This window comes from Sciurus vulgaris (genome assembly GCF_902686455.1).
Source record: "Sciurus vulgaris genome assembly, chromosome: 5".
Taxonomy (NCBI): domain Eukaryota; kingdom Metazoa; phylum Chordata; class Mammalia; order Rodentia; family Sciuridae; genus Sciurus; species Sciurus vulgaris.
In genome coordinates, this window is record NC_136465.1 from 30091236 (window position 1) to 30118198 (window position 26963).

A 26963-nucleotide genomic window follows, 5' to 3' on the forward strand; every position below is an offset into this window, starting at 1 on the left:
AAGAAAGCAGCCAGAAATTTGCCATTATGTGTCATTGTGACAGGCTGCTACAAATTTATCAAAGAATTTCTACAAAGACAAGTTTCTTTGATATAGTAAGATGGTTTAAAAAAAATATCTCTAAGTAATTTTCCATCTCCCAACTTCTGAACTAGGTTTCCCACCATAACATTCTGCCTAGGTTCTTGGCCACAGGAGTTAAGGAGCATGACTTTGCTCCAATTCTATAATGACTCAGAATGCCTTGCTTTGTTTCATGAAGTGTATCAAAGAGAATATCTGAAAAAACACTAATAACTTAGTTTTAAGGCATAAAATGTATGGGTTATTTTGGTTGTCTTTAATAAACATTTTAAATAGTTAAAATTCTCTGCTATGGAAAAATCCAGTACACAAAGTATGTGGATGGGACAGACCAGATGAACTTGATTTGGCCACTCACCCTTGGTTTCTCAGTGTGAAAAACTGTGGAGTGAGAGAGGTCACTGACCAAGAGCAAAAAGCTCAGCCCCAGCAGGGGCTGGTTAGAAATTCTGTTCCTTCCGATTACTTATTGATTACTTATTTAAAAAGACAATAACTTCCTAAACCTTCCAGAGCTCTAATTGTTTATTACTCAGTGGACATATAAATGAAACCAACTGCTTAAGTTCTGAAGCTATCTACCTAATGAATGGCCATGGTACTAGAACCCAGCACATGCTTAGCAGATTCATCCTGGTATTATTGCATGTTCGTAGCAACTCCTTGGCAAACAGTTAATTATCACAATTTCACTATCTTTTCTTATTGATGATTTTCTGTGTTACTAAATTCTGGCCAGTTCTATTTTTGTTTTATAGAAAGCTAATAACATTTAGGGAGTGTGAGCTATATGCTAGACACTGTGAGAAGTGGCTGAGGTGATAAATTTTATCTCATGTAAGACTGACATTAATCCTCTTTAGTACTCATATCTCCATTTTGCTGCTAATGAAATTGAGGCCTACAGATGTCATGCCACTTTCCTAGGATCACACAGCTAAAATGTGCCAGAACGTAGTTGAACAATGTGTCATTAGATTACATGCAATGTGATCTTAACCTCCATTTTTTTCCTAGTTAAGTTTTTTGTTTTTGTTTTTGTTTTTTTCATACTACAAATATTTGCTGATTTTCTTCAATATTCAAAGCCTTATTTTTCCTGTATACCACAGACAATTATTTCAAGGCCCAAGTGACTTTATTCTAGTAAACTGTAATTTCCTGCTTCAGAATGACAGCAGCTTTAAAAGATCAGCTTTACTTCTCATACTGTTACAACTCAGTCTCCATTTAAGTATTTAGCAAGAATTGCATTTGCTTCTTGAGCTTTAAGTTAATTACAAACTACTCCCCCCTTTTACTTAACCACTTTGTCTTTCAAATTAATCTAATAATAAAAACATTAATTATAGTGCTGTAGAATCAGATCTGTGATCATATGTGTGTACTTCCTAAAGTGAACTTTAAAGATTATAAAAGTCTCTATAAATCCAATTAATCTTCATAAGCAAACTTTTTAAATACACATTTAATAAATACATTTAATATAATATCATCATTGCCAGTTAATCCTAAATATTGTGCTTACTTAAACATATTTCTCCTCTTACACATTCTTAAAATATCATCTCAATTATGTAATGCAAGTATTATTTAGGACTTAACATTCACTATACCGATTTCCTCTCCATACAAACCAGCCTTGCTTCGTTGGCTTATTTGAACAAAATTTTGTTCCTACCCTACTTTTACTAGATAAGTAATTTCATAATAACTACAGGGAGTGGGAGAGAGAAAGAAAGATTGCTCAATTATCATTTATCTTCTTTAATTTTTTAGTTTTTAAATTTTTTTTGGTACTGGAGATTGAACCCAGGGGCACTTAATCACTGAGCCACATTCCCAGCCCCCCTTTCTGTTTTATTTTTTCTTTTGAGCCAGGGTCTTGCTAAGTTGCTTCAGGCCTCTCTATTTGCTGAGGCTACTTTCATACTTTCAATCCTCTTGCCTCAGTACCCCAAGTTCCTAGGACTGTGTCCAACTCAGCTCCACTCCTTTCAGTTCTTGGAGAGTCACTACAAGGAAGTACTCAGTTTTTCCCAGACAATAGATATGTGATTCTGTGTATCTGAATTCAAAAGGACCAGCATTTTTTCCTTTTCCAAATTTGCCCTCTGGATCACAGTTCAAGTGAGAAAGAAGACGTCTAACTTCCAAATTCAGGAATACAGTTGGTGCAACACTTCGTTCTAAAAATCACTTTCTACATTTACTTAATGGATGATAGAAATGATGGTTTCTTAGTGAATGAGGTAGAATTTGGAAAAAAGGAGTGTTCAAGAGTCTTCTGAGTGGTCATCAAAGGCTGGGTTTGGTTATCACTGAGGAGCTGAGATAGAGTCCTTACTGTTTCTGTGGTTATTATTTAACTGCTACTGGAGTGTGTTGAAACCCTTTTGGAGAAGGATGACTCTCTCTCCCACTTTGGTAACCTCACCTGATTCGCTCTAATAACAAGGGACTTCACAGCATTATGATAGTGAAGAGTGGATTTTCAATGGATGAACCTTAACTTTAATTTTATCATTGTCAGTTTTCATTTAAATCAAACTGCACACTTGACAGCTGAGGTGATCCAGTGTTTCTATTTAAGAACATGAGTGGCATTTTGGTATTAAATTTCAGTTTACTTGTACTGTGCCCATAGTTTAAGACTATAAGCCTTCTGGAAAGAGCATACGTATTTCTGAAGGTTTCTATTTTACTCAGTAGGTAATGGTGACATGGAAATTTTAGCTGCCCTAATGGAGAGAGGATGCCCTTGTGCCATTTCACATAGTTATGCACATTCCTGACAGGCCCAAAATGTTAACTGTTCTTCTAATCCCTAGGAAAGAATGTCAAAAAGATGTTCAGTTATGACTCATAGAGTGAAGGTCTGTAACTCGATGCACATAACTTAAATAATATTTTAAATAAACTGGGACAGTTTGGTTTTAAACATTATTTTAGCTCTTCCTTTGAAGAAAATTCCTCCTAACACCCAATTTATAGAGATTCATGAAAGTAGAGTTAATCTATATAAAGAGGAGAAAGAGGACATGAGAATTTTACCCCTCACACCACTCAAGCCTGTCTGTCCCCAAGGCTCTTCTAGAAAACTCTTAATTCTATTTAGAAGACAGATTTTCAAAATCCTGTTTCACAGAAACCAATGGGGCTTTGTAAGACTGAAAAAATTACTAATTATTCTAAAATGTCTGCCCTTAATCTGAATTCCACAGAGTGGACTTGTTTACTCACAGACCACAGGGAAGTTTTTTTCAGAACGAACAATTTGACAATTATGAAACCCCTTCAGCACCTCCCTCTCTGACGTGATATTACTTGAGTATTTCCATTTTAAAAAGCCAATGGTCTGCTTTGGAGCATTTCAGAGGGAAGGCTGGAAGAAATGAACTATTGTTCCCCATACAACTGGTAAAGAGGAAATGCCAAAAGTTCTACATCTATAAGAGGCAAGTAACCCCCTCTGTTCCTTCCTCCTTTCCTTCTTCTCTGCTTTCTTCCTCCTTTCTTCTTTCCTCCATCTTTCCTTCCATCCATCATTCTTCCTTCCTTCCTTCCTTCCTTCCTTCCTTCCTTCCTTCCGTCCTTCCTTCCTTTTCTCTTTCTCCTTTGCTTCTTTCCTTTTCCTTTTTCTTCCTTCCTTTCATTTCTCTTCAACTATTTGAGGGTAACTGAGGAAGAAGCATTCTAAATACTCCACCTGATTTTAATGACTCAGTTTGTCTGTTACTGAGAATAATCTTTTTCCAGTTTAGAAAGTGTGCTGAAATTCTCACAGAGATCCCTGGAACTGCCATGGAGCCACCTAGGATGTGCACCACTGAGCCAGTGTCTGTGAGGTATTCCATCTTCTCTGACATGTAGTTCATGAAATGCATATAATGACATATTAAATCATTACATCAAGGGTTTTATAAAATATTATGGCAGTAATTATTTCCATCGTTAGCTCACAACTCTTTCCTATGCTGAATTCAGGAAAAGCATTAGAGAGTTCTTAACTATGAATTTTTGGATGAGTGATTTGAAAAGATGTGTCCATTAGCACAGACCACTCAACTGTGTATCTTCATTTTTAACAAGCATGCTTCAACCTTTGCTCTAGATGAACCAGGACTTCTTTTATTCCACATTCTAAACTTTTTCTTTTTTTCATTCTTAGTATCCAATTTTATTTCATCTCCACTTCTTGCATAACCACGTGTGCTCTGCCTTTGAATTTCTGCCCTAAGTTCTGCCTTCTCTGTGACGTGTCTTATATCTCAGCTGAACTCAGTGTCTTCCCCTCCTGACTCTAAGAGAACAACTGTTGAAAAACTTCACTGCTTTTAATTTAGCACCCATGATTTTCTACTTTGCTGTTTGGTTGTTTTACATGTGCAAGGTTTGACTCCCCTCATCCAACTCTTCTCCTTTTTACTCAAAAAGCAAGTCATATACTATGTGCAGTAAATATAAATATTTGTAATTTATTACATACCTAGAAATTATATGTTGTATACATATATTATATTCATATGTATTAGTATATGTACATGTAGCATATACCTGTCAGGAGTAAAGCAGATATAAAAGTATTTGGTGGACAGAGTTAAATTCAGAACTATATGGGTTATGTCAATGAACAAGAAAAATAGCTTTTTAAAATAATTTACCATTTTCTAAAAGAGATAGTAACATGGGAAACCAAAAGTTAAGACCTAGTTTTCGTTTCTTCTCCATCCTTATTATACAATTTTTTAAAGACTTAACTATGGGGCTGGGGATATAGCTCAGTTGGTAGAGTGCTTGCCTAACATGCACAAGGCCCTGGGTTTAATCCCCAGCACCACCAAAAAAAGAAAAAAAAAAAGACTTGACTATGTCCAAATCACCTAGCAAATTCTGAAAATTTTCACCAAAGTATTTGTAATTTTTCAAAAACATTTGTTGATAAGCAATGAGCATACTTGTCCCTTTCCTAAAACTAATTTTTTTTAACAAGACTCTGAACCTTAGGTAAAGCTTTAGGCAAGAGGTATTAACTTAGAAATAACAAGTAAAAAGTAAGTTAATGAGGACTGAAAGTGGGGAACTGGAAAGTTTTTGAGCATTATGAACAAGAATACATGCACAATTGAGGGAGAGAACATGTATATTGTTAGAACAGCCTTTATTTAGCTGACATATCCTAGGCAGAACTATTTTTAGCTCTATACTCTTTTCTCTGTACTCTTTCAGCACCTTCTTTAACCCTATAATTAGTGTTTACCATGCTTTCTAATTACTTGGTCATAATTTCTCTCCCACTAGACTATATACATTTTAAGGACAGGGATATGAGTTTTGGTATATTTTATTCTTCATACATAGGGCAGTGCTGCAAGTAATAAATTAGCAAGTAATTGAACAACTGAAAGAAGAAAAAGAGGAACAAAAATGTATAAGAAGAATATTTCTAGAGAAACAGCATCTTCCTAAGCTACCACCAACTCTATCCGGTTTTCCAAAGATAAGGGAAGAAGAAAGGTATAACTACATTAAAACTGGAGAAAGTCGTTTCTGAACTCAGAACTTTGTTCCCATGTTTAATTCTTAGTTTGCTAGATTACATTGGTCTTTTCCATTAAAAAAGTGCTCTTAGTCTGGGATTGTGGCTCAGTGGTAGAGTGCTTGCCTAGCATGTGTGAGGTATTGGATTTGATTCTCAGCACTGCATACAAATAAATAAAATTTCATCAACAACTAATAAAAATATTTTTTAAAAAGTACTCTGGCATTTCCAAAAAATAATAGAGTTTGGACAAAAGTAAAACCTTTTTAAAAATTAGCAGCACTTTTGAATACAATGTGATGTCTTTTGTCAGACAAAAGCAGTTCTATTGGTTTTAGTTATTCTTATGTGGAATTGTTTCCCTGAAGTACAGAAAATATGTCCAGGCTATTTTTGTACATTCATATAATGAATACCAGTAAAGAAGTCATTCTGCAGATTTGACTCCTGAAATTTGTCATTGCTGAGATTTTAAGAAATGTTTCTACCATAATTAATCTTACGCACAATAAATATGGTGATACTAAAAATCACATGAGCATATTCCTCTTCAGAAACTCCTGCCATTGTGGGCAGTGACTGTAAAGTCAAATTCCTAAAGTTGATTTTAATCCTAGGATGGACTTTAGTGATAGAAGGGAAAAAAAAAAAAAAGAAGATATTTTATCACATAAAGTTATAGATGCTTTTCCAACCCAGGTCACACTACTCTTCAAAACGAAAAGTTCTTTTACTATTTGACTTGAGGTGGCATGTTGACACTGTATCCTATTTCCAGGTGTCAATCGCAGTTGGAACAAAAATAATTGTGTGCTCAATGTCAAACTTAAAACCCAATTTACAAAATCACAAACAGAAGTATTCTATCGGAATGTCCTGCATATATTCTATATTCCACAGAGTGGTCTCAACAATAACAGGAGAGTGCCTGTAAGGTTGAGTGTCACCAGAATGCTTCTCAAGCAGCCAATAGAGACACATTACCTTGCGGAATTTTCCACAATCCAAAGTTTGGCTCGGGGCCTTGGGAACTCTGAAACCTGATCTATTAGCACAGCTGGAGAAAATTCATATCTCAGAGATAGATTTATAGCTCAAAGAGCACAGGATACTAAAGATTGATATCAAGATGCTAATATACTAATTTACAATAAACACTAAAAGTCTCAGAAAGACTAGAACTCTCTGGAGGGCAGGCCAGCACATTCATTTTTAGTGGGAAGTCAAATCATAATCAGGAGGCTACCTGGGAACAGAAAAGTGGAGCAAAGGAAATACATTAAATAAATCAAATGCAAGACTAGAATTCAGATTCCAGTTCTACTACTTCCTTATTACCTTGATTCGTCACAATGAAGATAGGTAGGTGACACACGCCTAGCAGCTGAAGGTTCACCTCCCCCAGGTGGCCTGGGCTGAGAACTGTACACTGGCCTGGGTGGCTGATCAATCCTTCTGATGTGTTAACATCTCCTTCTGAAGACCCTTAGTTACCTACAGTAATGATGCTCTCTCTGCCAATGCTATTTAAAGGCATCATCAGATTCATCATCAGATTCATTCTTCTTTCCTTATTTCTTTCTTTTTTGTGTGTGGTTATTCTTGATTTTCTATTCACACCAGTACCACCAAATCACGTTTATATCCTCATCTTGTGGCAAGATACTAACTGGCCCACTTACTCAAATCTGTTCCATTGTCTAATCCCAAAGATGACTAGTATATTACTCTACCTTACATTATGGTTTCCTACATGTCTTATCTTCTGAAATTCATTCCTACCAAAAATTTTCAGTGACTTCAACTGCCTTTAGTCAAGTCCAAATTGCATAGTTTGCAATTCAAATTCTTTCATTTCTGGGTCTGAATTATTATTACTTTTTTCTACTATATGAACTCTCAGTTCTAGCCAAATCCCCTCTTTCCCATGAACACACCCAAATCCATGCTTTCACTCATTTCTGGGGTCAACTCAAATCAGCCTCCTCCATGAAGATATCCCTAAAAGTCCACATCTAAAATTTACCCTTTAATTTTTTAATTTGTTTGACATTTGGTAGGTCTGAAAGTGAGTATAATACATGGATGTCCCACCTCCTCAATTAAGATATAAACTACTTAAGGATGATAACAATACATTTTGCCTTTTTTATATCCTGTTTATTCATTATCTTGGTCTCAAGGGTGCTGAAGGAACAGATGCTAAGAACTGGCCCTGTCTTCTTGAAGGTAAAACTGCTGAACCCTTTCAGAGACTAAGGTAGAGTTTGGAAAGTATTGCCCTTAACAAAAGAACTGCCTCTTAACATCCTTGGGTATTTGTAGTTCATGCCTTTGGAGTAGTTCTATGCCTTTAGAATGATTTCACCAAATGAATGTCCTCCTCAACATCTATATTTGTCCTCTGCACTGTTTAATATTACATTGAAAACACCTCTCAATTCTTTTAAATCCCACTGTTATTCTCAAAGTATAGTGCTAGCTTTAGAAATAGACTTGACCTCTGATATACAGAGATATTTAACAGCAAGAAATGATACAAGAGATGGTTAAAAAGAAAAGAATAGCGAAGAATAGGTAGGTCCCTTTAATATGATGATGGGGTTGATAAATCTTCAGAGGTTAAAAAAAATAGGTTTGTAAAGTTTATTGGAGTCACAAAGGGATCAAGAAGGAAATGTTTTAAGCTATCTTAACTACCACATAGCTTTTCAGCCTTCTGGTATGTAATCATACCTAGGTCTCAGCTGGTTGGAAAGTTTTTTTTAAAACTACCCTATATTTGTCTGCTACAGTGAACTGTATTGCGTTACTACTGAGAAAAACCAACAGCCACTTTTATTTCAAACCAAAGTACTTCTGCTCAGGGGGAGGACATCTAGAATGTCAACAAGGTCTTTGATTATGAAAGACATGAAAACATGTACATCGTATTTTACTCCATGGAATTTGGCAACTCCACACACAGATATTTTGGGGAGCAATCTGGTTAAGCCTTGAGAGTAGGAATGAGATACCTAATTCAAAGTGGAATGAAGGTGATAATCTTTCCAAGGAAGGAGGAAATTGCAGGATTAAACAAAGATAACTGAACCTGATTAGTCAACCTAAAGATACAAACAAAATAAAAATAGCTTACTTGTAGTTTAAAAAAAAAAAAGAGGCAGGGGAGAAAAAATTAAGCTAAATGGAAAAAGAAATTTCCTGAGCAGTAAGAGACTAAGAGTTTTTGTAAGGTACTTGATTTATTCTTCTAATATTAAAATAAAATTGTACACTAATTATGCTTGCACTGACTAAAAATTACATTTTCTGTTGTTAAATATATAGATTAATGTACGAGATTAGAAAGTAGAGTTTTGTTGTTTAGGTCTAACATTAAAAACAACACAAAGCTTTTTATAACTTCATTCCCATTTTAGATTTCCAGGAAAAGTGTTTTCTATTAGTGAGTATTGATTTCCTTCTTGACTCTGTTTTGGGACAAAATCCTAGAGGTCTAATATATCCTAAGACGGAATCAGAAGAATTGATGGGAATATGGGAGCCATTTCCTGCATAAGCCTCATAAGATCATTCTAAAGGGAGATGCTTCTCTTTCTTTCTGTCTCTGTTTCTCTGTCTCTCCTCTCTGATGTTGCTGGAAATTGAACTCAACGGTTTTGCTTGTGCTAGGCACATACTCTACCACTGTACTACAACTCCAACTAGAACTGTCTCTTTTTATTTGTAAATATGAACAAAAAGGAGTATCCAAAGCCTCCTGTAAAACGCTTGCCAATACACTTTAAAAAGTTTCATCTTTTTAGCCAGTATTTCAGTGTTGTATGTAAGGTAATACTCATACTGCATATATAATATTTGACTATGAAGTAATGACCTATAGGCTGTCTAAAGGAGTAAATTTTATCACCTTAAAACTGTATCATTTAAAATCTAATTTTCTGTTTGCTGTTTTGCTCACAAAAGTATCCTACTTGCCAACTGAACTTGTTATTTTTGGTTGGATGACATAGTAAAGATGTCATATTTAAATATTTATGCCTGTTTTGAAGCAGAGTTGTTAGGTAAGGATTGAATTTGCCTATTTCCTCTGGATTTCATGTTCCCTATTAGAGTTTCATATTGGCATTAAGATTTTCCTCACTTTGAGCGAGTATATAAAGTCGTCACTTTGCACAAAAGCAATCTTCCTCAGAAAACATATACTCTGTCTACTTCACATATCACAAAAGATTTTCCACTCAAGTTTCCATGTACTGATAGAGTAAGCTAGACTTTAAGATGAATTATGGACCAAATTGACAAAGAGTTTAAGAAGCCAAACTTTCTACTCTAAGTGCTTCTTTTTTTTTTTTTTTTTGAATTCTGTATTTTCTAATTATGTGACACTAAATTTTGATTGTGAAAATTTAAATTGCTTTAGAGGTATTTAGACTGTAAAATGTTCATGCATGCCTTGATTCACTTCAAATCAGAAATGTGCTGAAAGACTATAAGAAATTAAAATGTCATTTTTAAGCCCACCATCTGAATCATTTTTACTGTATAGAAATAATGGTCCAATAGAATGTAAATGGTTTTACAACTTTTAAAGCACATGATTAATATTGCTGTTTTTCATTTCACCACACATTTCAATTTCTTCTAAGAAACATGAATGCGCTTGGCTGCACCCATAGAAAATTTGCTAAATCATGTTCCTCTCCTTTTATAATCAATTTTTCACAAACTGAGCAAAGCAATAACAATCCCTTTAGGAAAACACATGCCATAAGTCTTCCTTTTTTGTGTTTTATTTTAGAATTGAATTATAAAACTGTGTGAAATGAAATCTTGAAATCTCTTTTGAATAAAAATTATTTTATATAGTACTAAATATTTGATTTAAAATATTGTAATGCAGATTCAGGTCAAAGCACATTTGAAATGCAATCAGTAGCCTCTAAAACTATAACTTGGTAAATGAAATGTTTGAAATTTTTAGATGCTTATTAATAGAAGGATATATATATATATATGAATAATAGTGTATTCCTATTAACCAATTTTGCAAGGGTACCTTGATTTTAACTCATACATTCACACAGAAAAGTAATTTTCTTTATCATGATACTATGAAATGAGTGACAAGTATTTTTCTTAACAGAAGTTTACAAAATATTTACTTTGAAGCTGTCGATAAAGAAAGCATGTGATGTTCTCTTGGATTACAGATCAAATGATAGTTAAATTCAACTTGAAATGGGAGAGCATATCATCAACGTACCTTGTCCTTGGGTTACTCCATAAAACTCAGCTGCTATCCTTGCCGCTTCCTTGCGATTCCCTTTCACAATGTAGAAATGACTGAGGATGGCAAGACTGATTTTCACAAAAAGTTTAAAGCAGAAAAGTGAAAGTATTGTAAAGTAGACATTGGATAACTGTTGAGCAAATGGTCGACTTTCTTCTAACACCGACATTGCTGCAGAAGAATCTGCGGCGGTCTTTAGTTAGATCCAAGTCTCAACTGTGCCTGGCTCTGATCCGGGATGCTCCTGAACAGCTGGTCCTGAGGGAAGAAAATATCAGCTGGTAATGATGCCTACAGCTCAAAATATTTATACTGTCCATAAAAGTTCTTCGCAATCTCCTATTGGTCTGACAATATTCCATGGAAGCAACTGCATCACGTTTCACAAGACTCCTGACTTTCCGTTCTCAATATAAAATGATACACCACCTCTCTGCTCTGAATTTCAAGATCCAGATATTGAAATATAATCATGCCTATTGTTTCCTTTTTTGCTATCTAGTTATCAAGAACAATTTAAACATGTTGTATCTGGGGGTCCCCATGGTTCATGTAAATAATATCACAATATTGAAAAGTCCTTCAATTCAAGGCTTTAAAATGGTACTATTTGTGGACCATGAGCTAAATCAGCAAATAGGCCATAACTTGGATCTTAATGACTGCTCATCACACTAGTCAACAGTATTATTTTCATTGTTGGTTGGAAAAAAGAATTTTTCTTAAAAATAGTTAAACTGGATCATAGGCTAAGAACTTTACACTGTGCATTTACCCAGGGAATGCTTTTAAAGTATCTTTTAAATATCAAGCATTTTTTTTTAAAAAACATTTTTAGTTGTAGATGAACACCTTTATTTAATTAATTTATTTAAATACAGTGCTGAGGATTGAACCCAGTGCTTCACATGTGCAAGGCAAATGCTCTATTACTGAGCCACAACCCCAGCCCCATATCAAGTATTTTTATAGATGTTTTGGGGCGATAAAGATGAATTTAACAGTTCCTGCCTCAAGGATCTCATAATCTGTAGGAGGAAACAGACAAGAAATCTGAAAAACGCAATATAGGTATGGACAGGGTGTTTTGTGAGCAAAAAGAGGAAGAACCTAACCCCAATTAAAAAAATAAAAAGCAAAAAAGGCTTCCTGGGGAAGTGGAACACGCAGAGGAATTATCACATGAACAGGTGTGTCATTAAGAACGGCTAAAACCAACAAAACATTGTATCTTTTAGGCCTATAAACTTTGATAACCTCCATTGATTTATTCATGAATGAAATGTAATTGTATGTAAAGGTATCCTTAAATGAGCTAGAGTCTAAAACAAAAAATAGAAAATATGAATAAAAATGTAGAGTGACAATATTTTTACTTAAGTAAAAATAATGTCAAAGCATAAAATATGTTATATGGGGATTTTACTAATTTATTTATATGAGCAGGTTTGGAGCCTATTACCTGTTGTATACTCAATTCTGAGAAATTTCAAAGTAACAGATAACAAAGACATAAGAAAACAAGAGTGGCTCTTCTTGGAAAAAGAAGTACATCTTGATGGATCACACTGGGAAGAGCTGTGTGCTTATCTGCCTTGGTGTATACTTTGATCCTATGAGACTTTTCTGATTAGACTGATTTACATGAAATATTCCTATGACCAGGGATAAAGAGCTGATAACTAAATTCATCAAATGAAGCAGGCTACTTTTTTCCCCCAATGAATGAGTGGGTCCCAGTAAAATAAATCAGACTAACATAGTAGAAGAAAATCTTCCATCTCTTAATGAAAATGGCCCTTGGTGTTGTTTTCGAATGCAGAATTTTAGCTGAACAGTCCATAATTGGATCCATTGTGCCATTTCACATGTACTTTGGAAATCAGTGAAAACTATCTTCAAAGTATTGGAGATAAATGAACTGCATGTTCCTTTCTCTGCATGTTCCATGTTCTCAGTGTCACAGGGTTGACACCGTGTTGGGTAGATGAATACAGAAGACTACACTGCCGTGAGTGTTCCCTCTGGCAGGATAATGCCTGACCACACACTGGAGAGGCATTCTTGTGGACAGCTGGGTCATCACAATGCTCTGAGTCACCGCGTGACTTCCACTCCAGTGCTTTAGAATCAGAAATAAACCCGCCTTAGTCACACATCTAAGTGCCTGGCTAAGGTTTCACTCTTTTCTCTTTACCAGTAAGTGCTATTATAAATAATCATGTCCACATCAGTTAATCAGGAGCCTGGATTCTTTGAGGCTAAGAAACACTTCTATTTCACTAAAGCTGTTGTCATTTGTGCATTAAGTATACATCTTTACAGTTTTGTTAGCAGAAAAAATACTACTACATGATCTTCAGGATTTCATATCAACAGGTCAGGTTTTATTTGCATGAATTCCTTAATTTCCACTTCAATTTTTCTATGGTGGCACTCTCCTTCAGCAAATTTTACCATCTCTAAGTCTGTTAATTAAATGTAAGTCCAAATCAAATAACTCACAGTGAGTAAACTCATCAACTGCAAATCAGATACTCTTTTTGTATTAAAGAAATTTCCAAATAATAATACATACAAAAACTCTGTTAATACTTAAAAAGACACACAAAAAGTATTGTGCATCTATTTTCCTGACATAAGCCATTTTTGTTTTTCTTTCTTTGTACCAGGGATTGAACCAAGGGTACACTGACTAAACAGCATCCCCAGCTCTTCTGATATTTTCTTTTGAGACAGGGCCTCACTAAGTTGCTTAGGACCTTGATAAGTTGCTGAGGCTGGTTTTGAACTTCAGTTCTTCCTGCCTCAATGCAACCCCCCTCGTCCCAGAACCCTCATCCAGTCATTGGGATTATAGACAAATGTGTGCTATCACTTGGTCTGACGTTAATATTTTCTTTAAAAATAAAATAAATATTAGTAATTTAAGTAATTATAAGTGCTCTTATAATTTACCTTTTTGAGAGGATGGGGTAGAGGGATTTTTATTGATTCGCACTGTACCTCCCAACTTTCCTAGTAGTTCAGTTTTATTCAATCAAACTAAAATGTAGAAATTGAGCACAACATGGTGCTACTAGAATGAATGACATGGGAGAAATTTAAAATATAGGAAAAAATCATCTCTTGGGGGTCACATATGTGTGTATATATATGTATGTATATGTACACATACATTCTATTTTATTGTGTCTTGGGGGGAGGTCTTGCTGTTTTAAAGATGGAAAAGTTAAGCTTATAGAACTTAGTGACTTACAAACGATAACTATAGGCCACAACACTATTTGAACATAGTTTTATCTTTAATCAGATGCTCAAGTTGCATTTAACACTTTCCATGTTTAAGCACTTATAATCTGACTGAGCAAGTACAATTCACACTTCTACAGACTGAGATAGTCGCATAGATTCTCACACAAGTGTGTACATGCACACATTACATTTTATTTAATTAGGCACCTAAATTATTGAGGTAGGCTATATACATGCTATGGTGATTAAAAAAGACAGAACCTTGTATGTATACAACAAATGGGAATGTTTCGTGATGTGGGTAATATTTTTGGACCATTCAAAGCTAAGAGTCAGTGTGTGGCCCCCATTTAAACAACAGACAGGAAACCAAAAGGCAGTCAAATGTCAGTACATTAAACATATAGTGTTTGAAGTAGGGTCAAATGACAAAGCAGGAGCTCAGAGGATAAGACTAAAGAAAAGGATATTAGGTCTGGCCAGGAGTTCAGGGATGACATTTAACTCAGTATTCTGATAGATAATAGAGTGGGAATCAGGACATCAGTGTCAAGAGGGTGAGCCTCTAAAGCAATTTCCAAAAGAAGAAGAAGGAAAAAAAAAAAAAAAAAAAGGCTCCTTGGCTTCCTCCTGGTCTGCCCTTTCTAGTCTGTTTCTCAACATCATATACAGGTATCAGAGAAGTCACTATAAGATCAACCATTCTTTCAGGTCTCTTGTCACTCTTCTCCTTTAGCATCCCAGGGTATTACCAAAATTGGCCATTTTCAAAAAATTTATGTGAGGAACTTAGTTTCATGTCCTTCACAAGTTGAATAGGATAACATCTTTCAAATGTGACCAGATTATCCTTTAAATTCTTTAAAAAAAAAAATATCACCTGAGATTGTGCAGCTTCCTTGACTTCCTTGAGTAATGATTCAAGTTATTAGCTTGAAAAGGTCAATGGGAAATAATAACAATTGCTGGTTGCTAGTGTCTTATGATTGATAAGTCATAGCATAAGCAAAACTTTTCTTTTTAAAGAAATGTGATCACTTACTCTCTGGTAGAAATGCAAAGTCTCTGATTCAATTTTTAAAACTTGCTATCCACCACTGCCAAAAAACATAGGGACACACTTCAAACAACAAGGTTGATAATGTTCAGCACCACGGCAGGGATCTTCCCAGACTCAGAACAGGGTTGCTGAGGATGACATATTCACAGTGAATGCAAACTGAGAGAAGTCATTTACCCATAAATTTGGAAAGTCAATGATAGCTGATAGCACAAAAGGGAAAAATCACCCAAGTTGTTATTGGCAACAAAATAGGTCACTATTAGTCTTAAATCACCATTGGGAAGGAAAAACCAACCTTTTTTGGTTGTTTCATGAAATCTCTGAGAGAAAAATAAAAGCAAATGAGACCCTCAGGTGTTTAAAATACACTGGAGCCTTAGGTGTTTAGGACATGCAGGAATTTGAAATAAAAACACTTCAAGTTGAGTTTCTTAAAGCAAAATAATAACTGGAATTTAGTCTTATCTGCATATGGTATAAGAATATACCATCTTAACTTACCCAAAACCTGTGCTCATGGAAATATCTCACTTCATAAAGCTTGCAAAGCACATTATCATAATTTCTGGTACAGATTTAGACATTATGACATCATGCTTCTGTCATAAACAATACCACAGCACAAGCGTAGGCACCAAAGCCTTGGGTTCCTATTAGTTATCCTTAATTATTGATGGACACACTGTCATAGAGATTGTAAATATCATAATAATTATTACTTATGTTGCTTGTGGGAAGAGTATGGTTAAGAACTACTCTACTTTGCTTGACTATACCTCTTGTGGGTGAATGCTTGTGTTTAGCCAATGACCATAGTTTTCATATAATGGAACAAAATAATAATTTCTGCTAGCATTCTTAAAAAATATCTATCCACAAAGTTGTCATTAATAACTTTCCATTGCATTCAGGTTCTCTGGGGAATCTCAGACTTTCTCCAAGTGACAAAACAGACTCTATCTTAAAAATGGAGTCCTATAAAATATCACACATTGTGATCTGCCCTAAGTAGATGTTGACCAAGGTTAAACGTGCTTTAGTCCTCTATGTGTAGTCCAGGAAAACTTGACTGAAAGCTGGTAGCTCTTCATATTTAAAGGTTTAAAAGCTAGATTCTCTTTTTTTATTATTTAATATACATTTATTAAATATTATGTGTCACACACTATTCTAGACATTTCGCCTATTACAATAGAGTTTTTAGGTTTTCGGTTTTTTGAAACCCCAGTATTTCTTTTCTTTTCTTCCTTTCTTTGGAGTGGGGGTTGGTACTGGAGATTGAACCCAGGGTTACTCTACCACTCATCTACATCCCAAGTTCTTTTATTTTTTATTTTTGAGACAGGTTCTTGCTAAATTGCTGAGGCAGAACTCGAACTTGCAATCCTTCTGCCTCAGCCTCTGGAGTAGCTGAGATTACAGTTTTGTGCCACCTATCCCAGCCCAGCATTTCTTTATACCTCAGTCCATGTACTTCATCTCCTGCATTCTGGGAGGGACGCTTGACCAAATGAGGCCAATGAAAGATATTTCTGATGGAGTTTTAGAAAAGGTCCTCTGAGTCTACAGGGAAGGAGAAGATGCAAGTCCTAAATTAAAAGATGTTAGGAGCTGTCTCTGATAGTAAAGAAATAGCTTGCTGAGGAATTAAGCCAATACAAAGGAAAGTGCAGTCAAGATGTGGAAAGGCACGATCATGGTGATTTCATTTGAGCTCCTGGATTTAGTTGAACCTGAAACAGCTGGATCTGACACTAGTAGGACTTTGATAGTAATGTAAAATAATGAATCCCTTTTTCATTGTTGTCAACCCAATTTAAATTCAGGGATTTTTCACTTGAATAGAAAACATCTTGATATATTCATATTTTCTGGAGTCATTATAAAGAAATCATGAAGTAGATATTATTATCCTTTCTAACAGGTGAGAAAACAGGCACTGAAGAAAGCAAGTGATTCGTAAAGAGATTATACGTCTTGAAGTGGATGTATGAGGATTTCCACCCAGATATTTTCTCACTGTCATTCTTCTCAGGTTATTTTTCAAACATTAGAGCTGAAAGATTCATGTTGTCTGGTTTACCACGGTCCTGTTCTACCACACCCTGTGATTCACAGCTCACAATTGTGCCATGTGTGGCTTATAAATAGCTTTTGGCTAAATGTTTGTGTATTTCATTGGGCTGAAGCTAATAGACTCCACTTATGTCTTTTGTGACTAAGAATTTGTTCTAATCATCTTATTTTAACTAGCAACATATTTAAAAGACAATATAAAGGAAAACCTTTCTGTGTGCCACATGATGAAGATCAAAGCATGGGACCATATTAACAGAGGAATGATGTCACAATGATCCTTCAAGAAATTGCAGCAAAGAAATTTGATAAGTATTTTAGACTCTTTTAGAAATTAATAATTATAATTTCCACTAAGTGATAAAATATACCATTTAGCCCAGAAATTGGCAAGTTGTCTACTAAAATAGGAGTCTACGAATGACCCCATTTAGGATCTAAAGATTAGAGTTTCTTTATCATAGGTACTACCTTGTGTGCTCTTTGTTCAAATCTATTTATAATTTCAACTATGAATTTCAGAGAAAAATTGTATTTTAAGTATATTCTCACTAGACTTAAAAATCTAATACTCTTCTTGTAAAATTAAAAAAGCAATATTAGTATGTAGTTCACCTTTCCCCAGTGATTTATATAGTCAGCTTTGTATTCTTCATATTTCCAGTTCCCTGCAGCCTTCAGTCCCATAGAAAATTAGCCTCCAAACATGTATAGAGGCCATGGTGGTCATCTGCCAGTGGTCCAACATCCAGCTTCTGTCTGTTCCCTGCTCATCTCTGGTGCTTCCGACTTGGAAAAGCAAGGCAAGTAATATTTATGTCTTAGCTGGTAATATTCATAGTGTGCCTTCTAACCATCTTCATATTTGTAGGCAGTAATATAAACCTGGATGTGGGAGCATGCCAGCTTCCTGGGGTAGGCAGTATCTGGCTGATTCACCTTCCTAATCCCTTGCATCCAGGTGACAAGGAGGCAAAATTAATTGGTCCACCTGTTAATGGAAGAGAAAATGAGCTGGTTTCATCTTTTCCCTGTTTAGTTTCTAAGAAGAAATCATATGTGAAAAGGACATTAAATATCCAATTTTCCTCTAATATGAGATAACTTACCCAGGACAGTAGAATATAACTTAAGTGCAAGTACTAACTTGACCAAGATTGAGTGATCTTAAATGAATCAGTAATATTCTTGTGCCTCCATTTCCTCATTTGTTTGAGAAGCTCCATAAGCCTATAATCCCAGCCACTGGGGAAGTCGAGGCAGGAGGGTGGCAAGTTCAAGGCCATTCTTAGCAAATCAGCAAGATCCTTGGCAACTTAGAGAGACCTTGTCTCAAAATTAAGTAAACAAATAGAAGTGGGGATATAGTTCAGTGGTATATCTCCTCTGGTTCAATGCTGAAAATTAAAATAAAATTAAAAATTAAAGGGGCTGGGGATATAGCTTAGTTGATAGAGTGCTTGCCTCATAAGCACAAGGCCCTGGGTTCAATCCCCAGCATCACAAAAAAAAAAAAAAAAAAAAAAAATTAAAAACCTCACAATTAAAAGGTCTACCTCGCATGTTGTGAGGTTTAAATGCAATAATTCATATTAAGCACTGCCACAGGTACAAGCTCAGAAAAATATTAACTATACTGTAATGATTTCATTACTTTGTTACTCAGATTATTTAAATTAGACCTTTGTATACTAGGCACTAAAATTTTGCTGTGTGATTTGTTCAATGAAATATCCTACTTGCAGTAATACTGTACTCACTGCTTATTGTAGACATGTAGTCACAGAAAAGAAATATACTAGACTTCCTGGTGTTAGACAGTATGTCCGTTTTACAACCAAATTAATAAACAATGTTATATACAAAACAAATGATAGATCATTTGCTTTAATGATGTGAAAGATGGTTATAACTTTCAGGGAATTTAATAATCACACAAATCTAATACTCTTCTTGTAAAAATAAAAAAGCAATATTAGTATGTAGTTCACCTTTCCCCAGTGATTTTTTTTTTTTTTTTTTTTAACTTTCCCAGGCCTCAGGACAAAGATACTCAACAGTTTGGGATACACCATGAAGACAAAAGATATAAAGTTGAGAGATGAAGCTGATCTCACACTGGCATTCCTGGCTTCTGGTTTAAGAAATTGTGTGTTTAAGGCTTGCAAAGCCGTACCTGAAGATGTGGCACTGGCCATGATAATAAAAATGGTATCAGCTACATGTATTTTGTTATATGTTATCGTGACTCTAATCTGGCCCATGAATTAATTGAAATTATACCGGTAGGAGACTGAAGACAAGGGTACCTGCATGGCCATCTTAAAGCCAGATCATTTGCTCCCATGAGCATCTAGCAACCACTATTAGGTATGTCCCAGGTAATCAGGGTAAGTTGGCAAAGGTGCTATGACAAGGTCCTTAGGAATATCACTTTAGAATATGTTAACTTGGGCAGGCTTTTTAATTTCTCTGACCCTGTTTTCTCATCATTTATAGAAACAGAATAAGTGCAGTCTCACAGACTTGTAGGAGTATACGAAAATTTGCCTTGTTGTTTTGTTTAATTTCCTCTTAAAGGCAACTCCTCAACTTGTGAACCCCTGATTTGATTGCCCTCCCCCACCCAGCAATAACTCAGACTCTTACTGCTACTAAAAAAGTGCAACCTGCTTCTCTGATTTTGGCAAGTCAAGATGTGGCCCCTTCTTTTTATACAGGTTTCATGAGTGCTTTCCATGTGCCAGGCACCGTTGGGTACTGAGGACACAACTGTGAACAGGCAGGTGCTTTGATGACGTTAAACCTGACATCAGCTCACTTAGTCTGGACTTGAAACAAATAAAATATTTATTTTTTTAACAATTGATTTTTCTCTCAATTTTCCAATTTGTTTTGCTTTTTTCTTTATTTGCTGCCTAGAATGCCAAATCAACAACAACAAAAAAAAAAAAAAAAAAAAAAAAAAAAACAAGAGATTTCATGTGACCACCAACCTCAGCATTAGTTTAGCATTTATATTTTTTATTTATCTTTCTCATTTGGTGCTTGAATAATTCTCAAGTCCCCCCCCCCCCCCCCCTTCACTTAAGAGTTTGGTTTTGCTTTTTCATGGCAACTATCTCCCAGATTGGTCGGGGTCAAATTTTCTATGGAGAGCTCCCCCACCTGGTCTTAGTCTGTAATATCACCAAAGGCATTAGTGAGCCTTAAAACATTTTGCAAAGATAAATATGCATTACAGGGAGGTCTGTGAAACCAAGATTATGCTTGAAAATGATAAGGGAAAGCCATCTCCACAAGAGTACTGAGGATAGATGAGGGTACCCTGAGATCTCCCTTGTATTTGTCATATGGATTTGGAAAAATCATAGAGAAAATGAAAGATGGCTCTCTGATAAATGAGCGAACTTACTGCAGACTTGACTGGGGTTCACAGGTATTTAAATTGCTTCTTGGATCAATCCTTGACTTTCAGTGGGTCTCTTTTCTTTGACATTGCCACTCAAAAAAAAAAAACATGTTTTCTCAATTTTTGTACAGTACTATACTGTAATGAATATCTGCAGCATGTTTAGTGGACGTGGTTATATACTGAAGGTTATATGAGGGCACTTTGGGGAAACACCCTGCTTAAACATGAATGTTCCAGAAAGATAGCATTGCCTCTAGTACTGTGACTTCAGAAACTTAATTAGCCTCTCTGTACCTGTTTCTCCATCCATGAAATGTGAATGGTAATAAGTTAATATTTTAAAGTATTTAGTGCAGTGTCTAGCACACACTAAGGGCCTTGTAAGAATTTGTTAAATAAATAAATTTTAAAATAAAAAATGACAGCAACTAATGAAGATTAAGATGGGAGATAGAGATGGTGTAGGAAAATCCAATAATATAGATATGCCTTAGGTTTAAATATGACTGCCCTCTCTTTTCCCATGATAAATTAAATTCAAAGGATCAGTCCTAAGAATGGTCATAAAAGGTACATCCATATGAACCAAACCTGGAAACAGCACAAATGTTCATCAGCAGGATTGGATAAATAAACTGTGATATATTTAATAACATAGTATAGCTGAATAATAAAAGGAATAAGTTATTGATATGTGTGAAAAATGGATGAACCTTAACATGTTGAGCAAAAGTATGTATTATATAATTTCTTTTATATGAAGTTGAAAGTCCATAATATAAATATATAATGAAAGAAATTAGACAACTGATTGTTGGGGGTGGGGTGAAGCAGGAGAGCTCAATGGAAAGGTGGATGATGTGACTTTCCAGGAAGATGGGAATGCTATCTTTATTTGAGTGATAGGAACTCAGTAACACATTGGGGAACAATAAAACACAATAAAATCTCAATTGTCTTTTTAGGATGGGTGCATTTTATTCTATGTAAATTAAACCTTAATAAAATAAAAGCAACACAGAAAGAATAAATACATCCTGGTGGTTTCTGAAAAGGCAGGCTAGTTTGAAGCCTCCCTTTGAAGACAACCACAATTTCTGAGTGGAGTACAAAATCATTTTCTTAAGAGCATCAACAAATGATGAAGAAAGTGAGAAATGACTGGACCAAGAATCCTGGAGCAGAGGAAAATTCAGAGAGAGGGTATGGAACTTAGGACCACATGTGCCCTAGAACAGTTTCCTATGAGGAACATATGGCAGAGAGATTAAGCAATCCTTCCAACAGTCTTGTAGGGAAAGGGGAAATAAAAGTTGAAGTACAAGGTCAACCAAGATTAGGACCATGGTCAAATAAATGGAAAAATAAATACTATGGTATAATTAGTAACATACTATATTTGAACAATAAAAAGAATAAGCTATTGATATGTGAAGAAAATAGATGAACTTCAAAAACATAGCATATAAAAAAGCATGTGTTTAGACTTGATATCCATAAGAGCTAATTATCTTAATAAGAATAAACCAGAAATAAAACAGCCCTTAAATGACTGCAATCTATGTGGTCTAGAAAGCTTTAATCCTTCAGGTTGAATTAAGGTGACTCAAGATTGATAGCATGCATGGCCACCTGAAGGAAAGAAATAATGCATATTCTAGGCCTCAGATTATTTCTATACATATTTTTCAAAAGTGTCTAGCAACTATTCAAAAATAAGGAAACACAAAAATATGTGTCAATGTGAATGAGTACTAGAGCAAACAATGAACAACAGAAACAGAGCTATAAACATGCCAAATGGTGAAATTTTCAGAACAATAATATATGCATCAGCTATTTTACTAAGCTTATAGAGATAGAAGTCAAACTTTAATATCTCAGTAGAAAGCCAGAATCTTTAAAAAGGACTTTACAGATCTGAAAGCAAAAGAAATCCTAGAACTGAAAAATGGTGTCTAAAATTAGTAACTCAACCACTGGGTATATCACCAGATTAAATGTAATGAAAGGTTAGTTATTGCTAAAGATAAGTCAGAAGAAACTATTCATGCTGACAGAGACAAAAGAAAGGACAAGAGGACTAGACGATCTAATTAGAAAACTAACATTTAATTGAAGTCTTAGGTAGAAAAGAAAGATTGGATAAAAGCAAAATTTGGATAGATAATTACCGAGAATTTTCCAAAACAAATAAAAGACATCCATCCAAAAGTTTAAGAAGCCCAGTAACTCCCAAGCAGGCTTTAAAAAAAAATCTTAAAAAACAAAACAAAATGAATGTAAACCCCAAAATCCTTCCTGTCCAGCAGGAAGGATCTAAAATTTTATACTACTTTAGGTGGAAAAGGTTAACCAATCATGGTTTCATGACTGCTAATAGAACATAGGAACATCCTAAGTCAAAGACTTAATTTCAAATGAAAGAATATTATATTCATGGTACAGCAAGCAGCAATAATTTAGTGTTTATATCAGTTTCTCTGTCTCTCAGGGACAACACGAAAGGGTTCAGGTATATGCTACACATGCATGAGGTTTGTGTCATGACTGAGGAACTCCAGGCTTTAGGAACCTAGACCTTTTATAAAGGGCAGTAAGCTTACCTTTACTTTACTCTTCATTGTAGTGTATAATAAACAAAACCTCCCTTTGATCCAAAGAGACTATTTGTATCACCCAAGTTATTTGCTATACAAATATCCTGAAAAGATAATCTAGAAAAAAAGGCTCAAGTGCTTGGGTTCACAAGAAGAACACAGTCACAAAAAGTCCATACAGAGTTATCTGTAAATGATATCCGATCATCCTTTTTACATCATCTTGCCTTGTGACCATCTTTTCCATTGAGTCTATCAATCTTTCAGCTACCATTATTAGTCTGGTCAACAGAAGCTAAAACCAAATTCTTTGAATTTGTCTCATACAGAATGTAGTAAAGCTACTATTTAAACAGGATGAGGACATTCTGCAGTTTTAATTTCAACCCCTCCCCTCAGAGACCTGAACCCAAGCCATTAAACAATTGCCATAAACTCAGCATCTACTTTTCAGTGCTAAGTTGGTTTCATTGATCACCTGATAAGTTAGAGACAAATTTTGCAACACCTTTTCTGTAAGGAGTATTCTTACTGTAGGGATAATTACTGTCAGAATATGCATAAGTTGCTCTAGGGAGCCATTCCAAGAAACCAAGGCAATCTTATTTTGGAGAGATCTTTATAGTCAACAGGACTCATCATCTATTAATGGTATTTTCTACATCATTTCTTAGATGTAATCCACTTTGTTTTCAGGATGGAGAAAAGTTACTATCTGGTTTTCATTCAAGATGTGCGAACCAAGCATAATCATGACGTCTCTGGAAAGAAAATATTGTTTATAATTATTGGGCCTTTCCTAATGCTACCTACATTATGTGGGGTCAGGAGGACACAGACTGACAGTGCCTCTTACAAAATGGCTTGCTGATGAATCTTAGGATTTCCCAGTTGGTTTGGTAATTGAGTCTGGTTCTTAATTTTTATGGGACTGACTGCGGCCAGTCAGTGCAACCTGTCCAATTTGTTCACATTACGGTAGCTGGCATTCACCCACCCTCTGGGAAAGCTGAGTGATGAAACAGTGATGTGAATGCAGAAGACTTCTCGATGCATTGACTGAGGCACAGGAAATGAAGCTGTGCCCTGCTACTTCCTATAGATTTCCCACTACAAGGAAAGAGAACGGTAGTTAGAATCATTTGGCTGAATATGCCATCTTTACCACCTGAATTCTCCCTGCAACCATTTGAAAAGTCTCCAGAAGGCCATGTTTCTCTGTGAGGAGTGGGTCAAAAGATGCAGGGACTACAGGTGTAGCTCAGTAATATGGCATGTGCTTATACACAGTCTCTAGGTCCAAAATGAAATAAGAAAAAAAAAAAAAGAAAAAGAAAAGTAAGGATCATTAATGTCTCTTCCTTCCTAAACCTCCCAGGGTCGAAAGTATTTCCTCTTCATGTTCCCAGTTCATAGTCTAGGCCCCTCCAATACCAATGAATTAATTAAATAAAGTGGCTTAAGTATCAGTACTTATGAGCCCCTTTGGGCTGGGCTGTTACCAGGAGTGTTAGTTTCTGGGCTGGCCTAGATTGTTATTGGAGGAAAGAAAGGTGCATCATTTCCAGCAAAGCTCAGGGCAGAAACCCCATATTTCATGATCCATATAACTCTTCACCCCATTCACTCTAGCTATTACTCAAGAAGCAGAGGAGAGAGATGCTCCTTTTCTGGAGACAGACACATTCAGCCAACAATCTGCTGATATGGATCAGGAGGAGAGGAAGGAGGTAAAGTCAGAAGTCTTTTTTTAGTTGATTGTTGAGGTAGCTCTTTCAAAGTTCTTTAGTATCAGCTTTCTTTAGTAAGGAATATGGAGGTCTATCAAACACCTTCATTATCTACCCACTGTTGAATAGCTTCTGTAATAAAAAGCCCACATTGTCAGGCTATAAATGCTCCCAAAAGATGAGCGCATTACACACATTACTTTCAAGGGCCACAGTAGTTAGCTGACTTGCTTGTACTATGGTCTGAATGCCCCACCCTCTGCAAAAACTCATGTTGAAGTATAATTGCCAATGTTATGGTATAGGCAGTTGGGGGCCTTTAAGAAGAGATTAGGTCATGAGATCTTTACCCTTGTGGGTTCAATGCCTTAATAAAAGGGGTGTAGAACAGAGTTTCTCCTCTCTGGAGGACGCAGTAATCAAGACACTATCTTGAAAGCAGACTGGGCCCCTAACAATCACCAACCTGCCAGCCCCTTGAACTTGGACTTCCTAGTTTTCAGAATTAGACAAGATAAATTTCTGTTTATTAATAATTAATCTGTGGTATTCTATCACAGCAGCAAAAGCAGACTAAATCGGATCAGAAAAACAATATCATAAGCAGAAAAACATGCTAACAGGCTCCACAGACTGCACCAGGGGAGGGTCAAAGGTCTGCCAGAAGCGAGCAGGAACACATCCCATGACAGGAAGCCTTATTCCCTGGATGACAAACAAGTCAACTGCTGACAGGATCCACATGTCTGAGGCAGTGGTAGCTCTTCATCAAAAATAAAAAGTCCTTTGTTCCCGGGTATCATGGTGAACATGCCACACGTTCAGAGTGATGACCAGTCTGCAATGTTTGCAGACTGAGTGACACAGACTCAGCAGCTTGACTCAGTCTCAGCTCCTCTCATCAGAACTGGCCCCCTACCATGGGCATTGACATGAGTGACCCAGATGGTTCACTTAGTAGTTGTGATTTGTTTCCAGACTTTGTGCCCCTAAGAGAAGTACCTTGAATATGCCAGAGTACGGTTTGCCAAGTGGCAGACCAAACAGCTAGGCTATTGGCCACAGTCCAGGAATCAATAAACTATAACAAGGTTCATCAAGGTGACTATTGGCCAGAAGTCTGAAAGTGGAATTAAATTCTACCCAGTGAGTGGAGCAAACATATCCATTTTTAATTCTGCATTGTTGGCACCAAGGTTAAACAGTCTCAGCAGCCCCAATGGTTACCATCTGGTTTCAACTTAGCCAAACCATCAGTGAACCAGGCCCAGGCACTTCCTTGGTTATAAAATCAAGCACAGCTACACATGTATGACTTTCACAAACATCATGTTGAAGAAAAGATTCCATATGCCAAATAGAAACAAAAAGATAGGTACTATGTCATTTCATATATAAAGTAGCTTATATAAAGGTAAAATGAACTTCTGTGGCTTAGGACATATAGGTGATAAAAGCAATAGAATTTATCATTTAGGATAGTAGTTATTTTGGGGGCACAAGGCCCTATTTCTTGAACCTGGGTGATCTCTCTATAAGAATTTGTTAAGACATACATTCGTTTTGTGCATTTTTAATATATTCATTTTTAAAAATGAATACATTCCCTGGTACGTTAACTAAGGAACTCAGTTTAAAGGAGTTGAGTCCAAAACCAAGTTCACTTGCTTCTGTGAGTCAAAGTTAAAAAAAAAAAAACTTAAGCAAAATTAAATTAAAATCCAAACACAATTTTTTAAATTTCTTACTTTGCTTAACTTCTGTCAGAAGGATTCTCAGGAATGGGGTAGAGTTGAAATAACTGCAACAGCCCCAGCCGAGGTTCTCATTGGAAAAACTGTAAGATACTTGGGTCTTCAAAAGTCACTTCTCACTTCCAGGTGCTTGGTGTTCCTCACTTGT

The 26963-nt window shown here is 35.7% G+C and overlaps 1 protein-coding gene across 1 annotated transcript in view; it reads right to left on the bottom strand.

The window, feature by feature from the left end:
- ASB5 (ankyrin repeat and SOCS box containing 5) overlaps positions 1 to 11189 on the bottom strand; it is a 47720-nt gene extending 36531 nt beyond the window's left edge. Inside the window, exon 1 of the mRNA XM_079141038.1 lies at positions 10896 to 11189. Coding sequence (XP_078997164.1) covers positions 10896 to 11091 — 196 coding nt within the window. The 5' untranslated portion in view covers positions 11092 to 11189. The remainder of the gene's footprint in view (positions 1 to 10895) is intronic.
- Positions 11190 to 26963: the final 15774 nt, after the last annotated feature.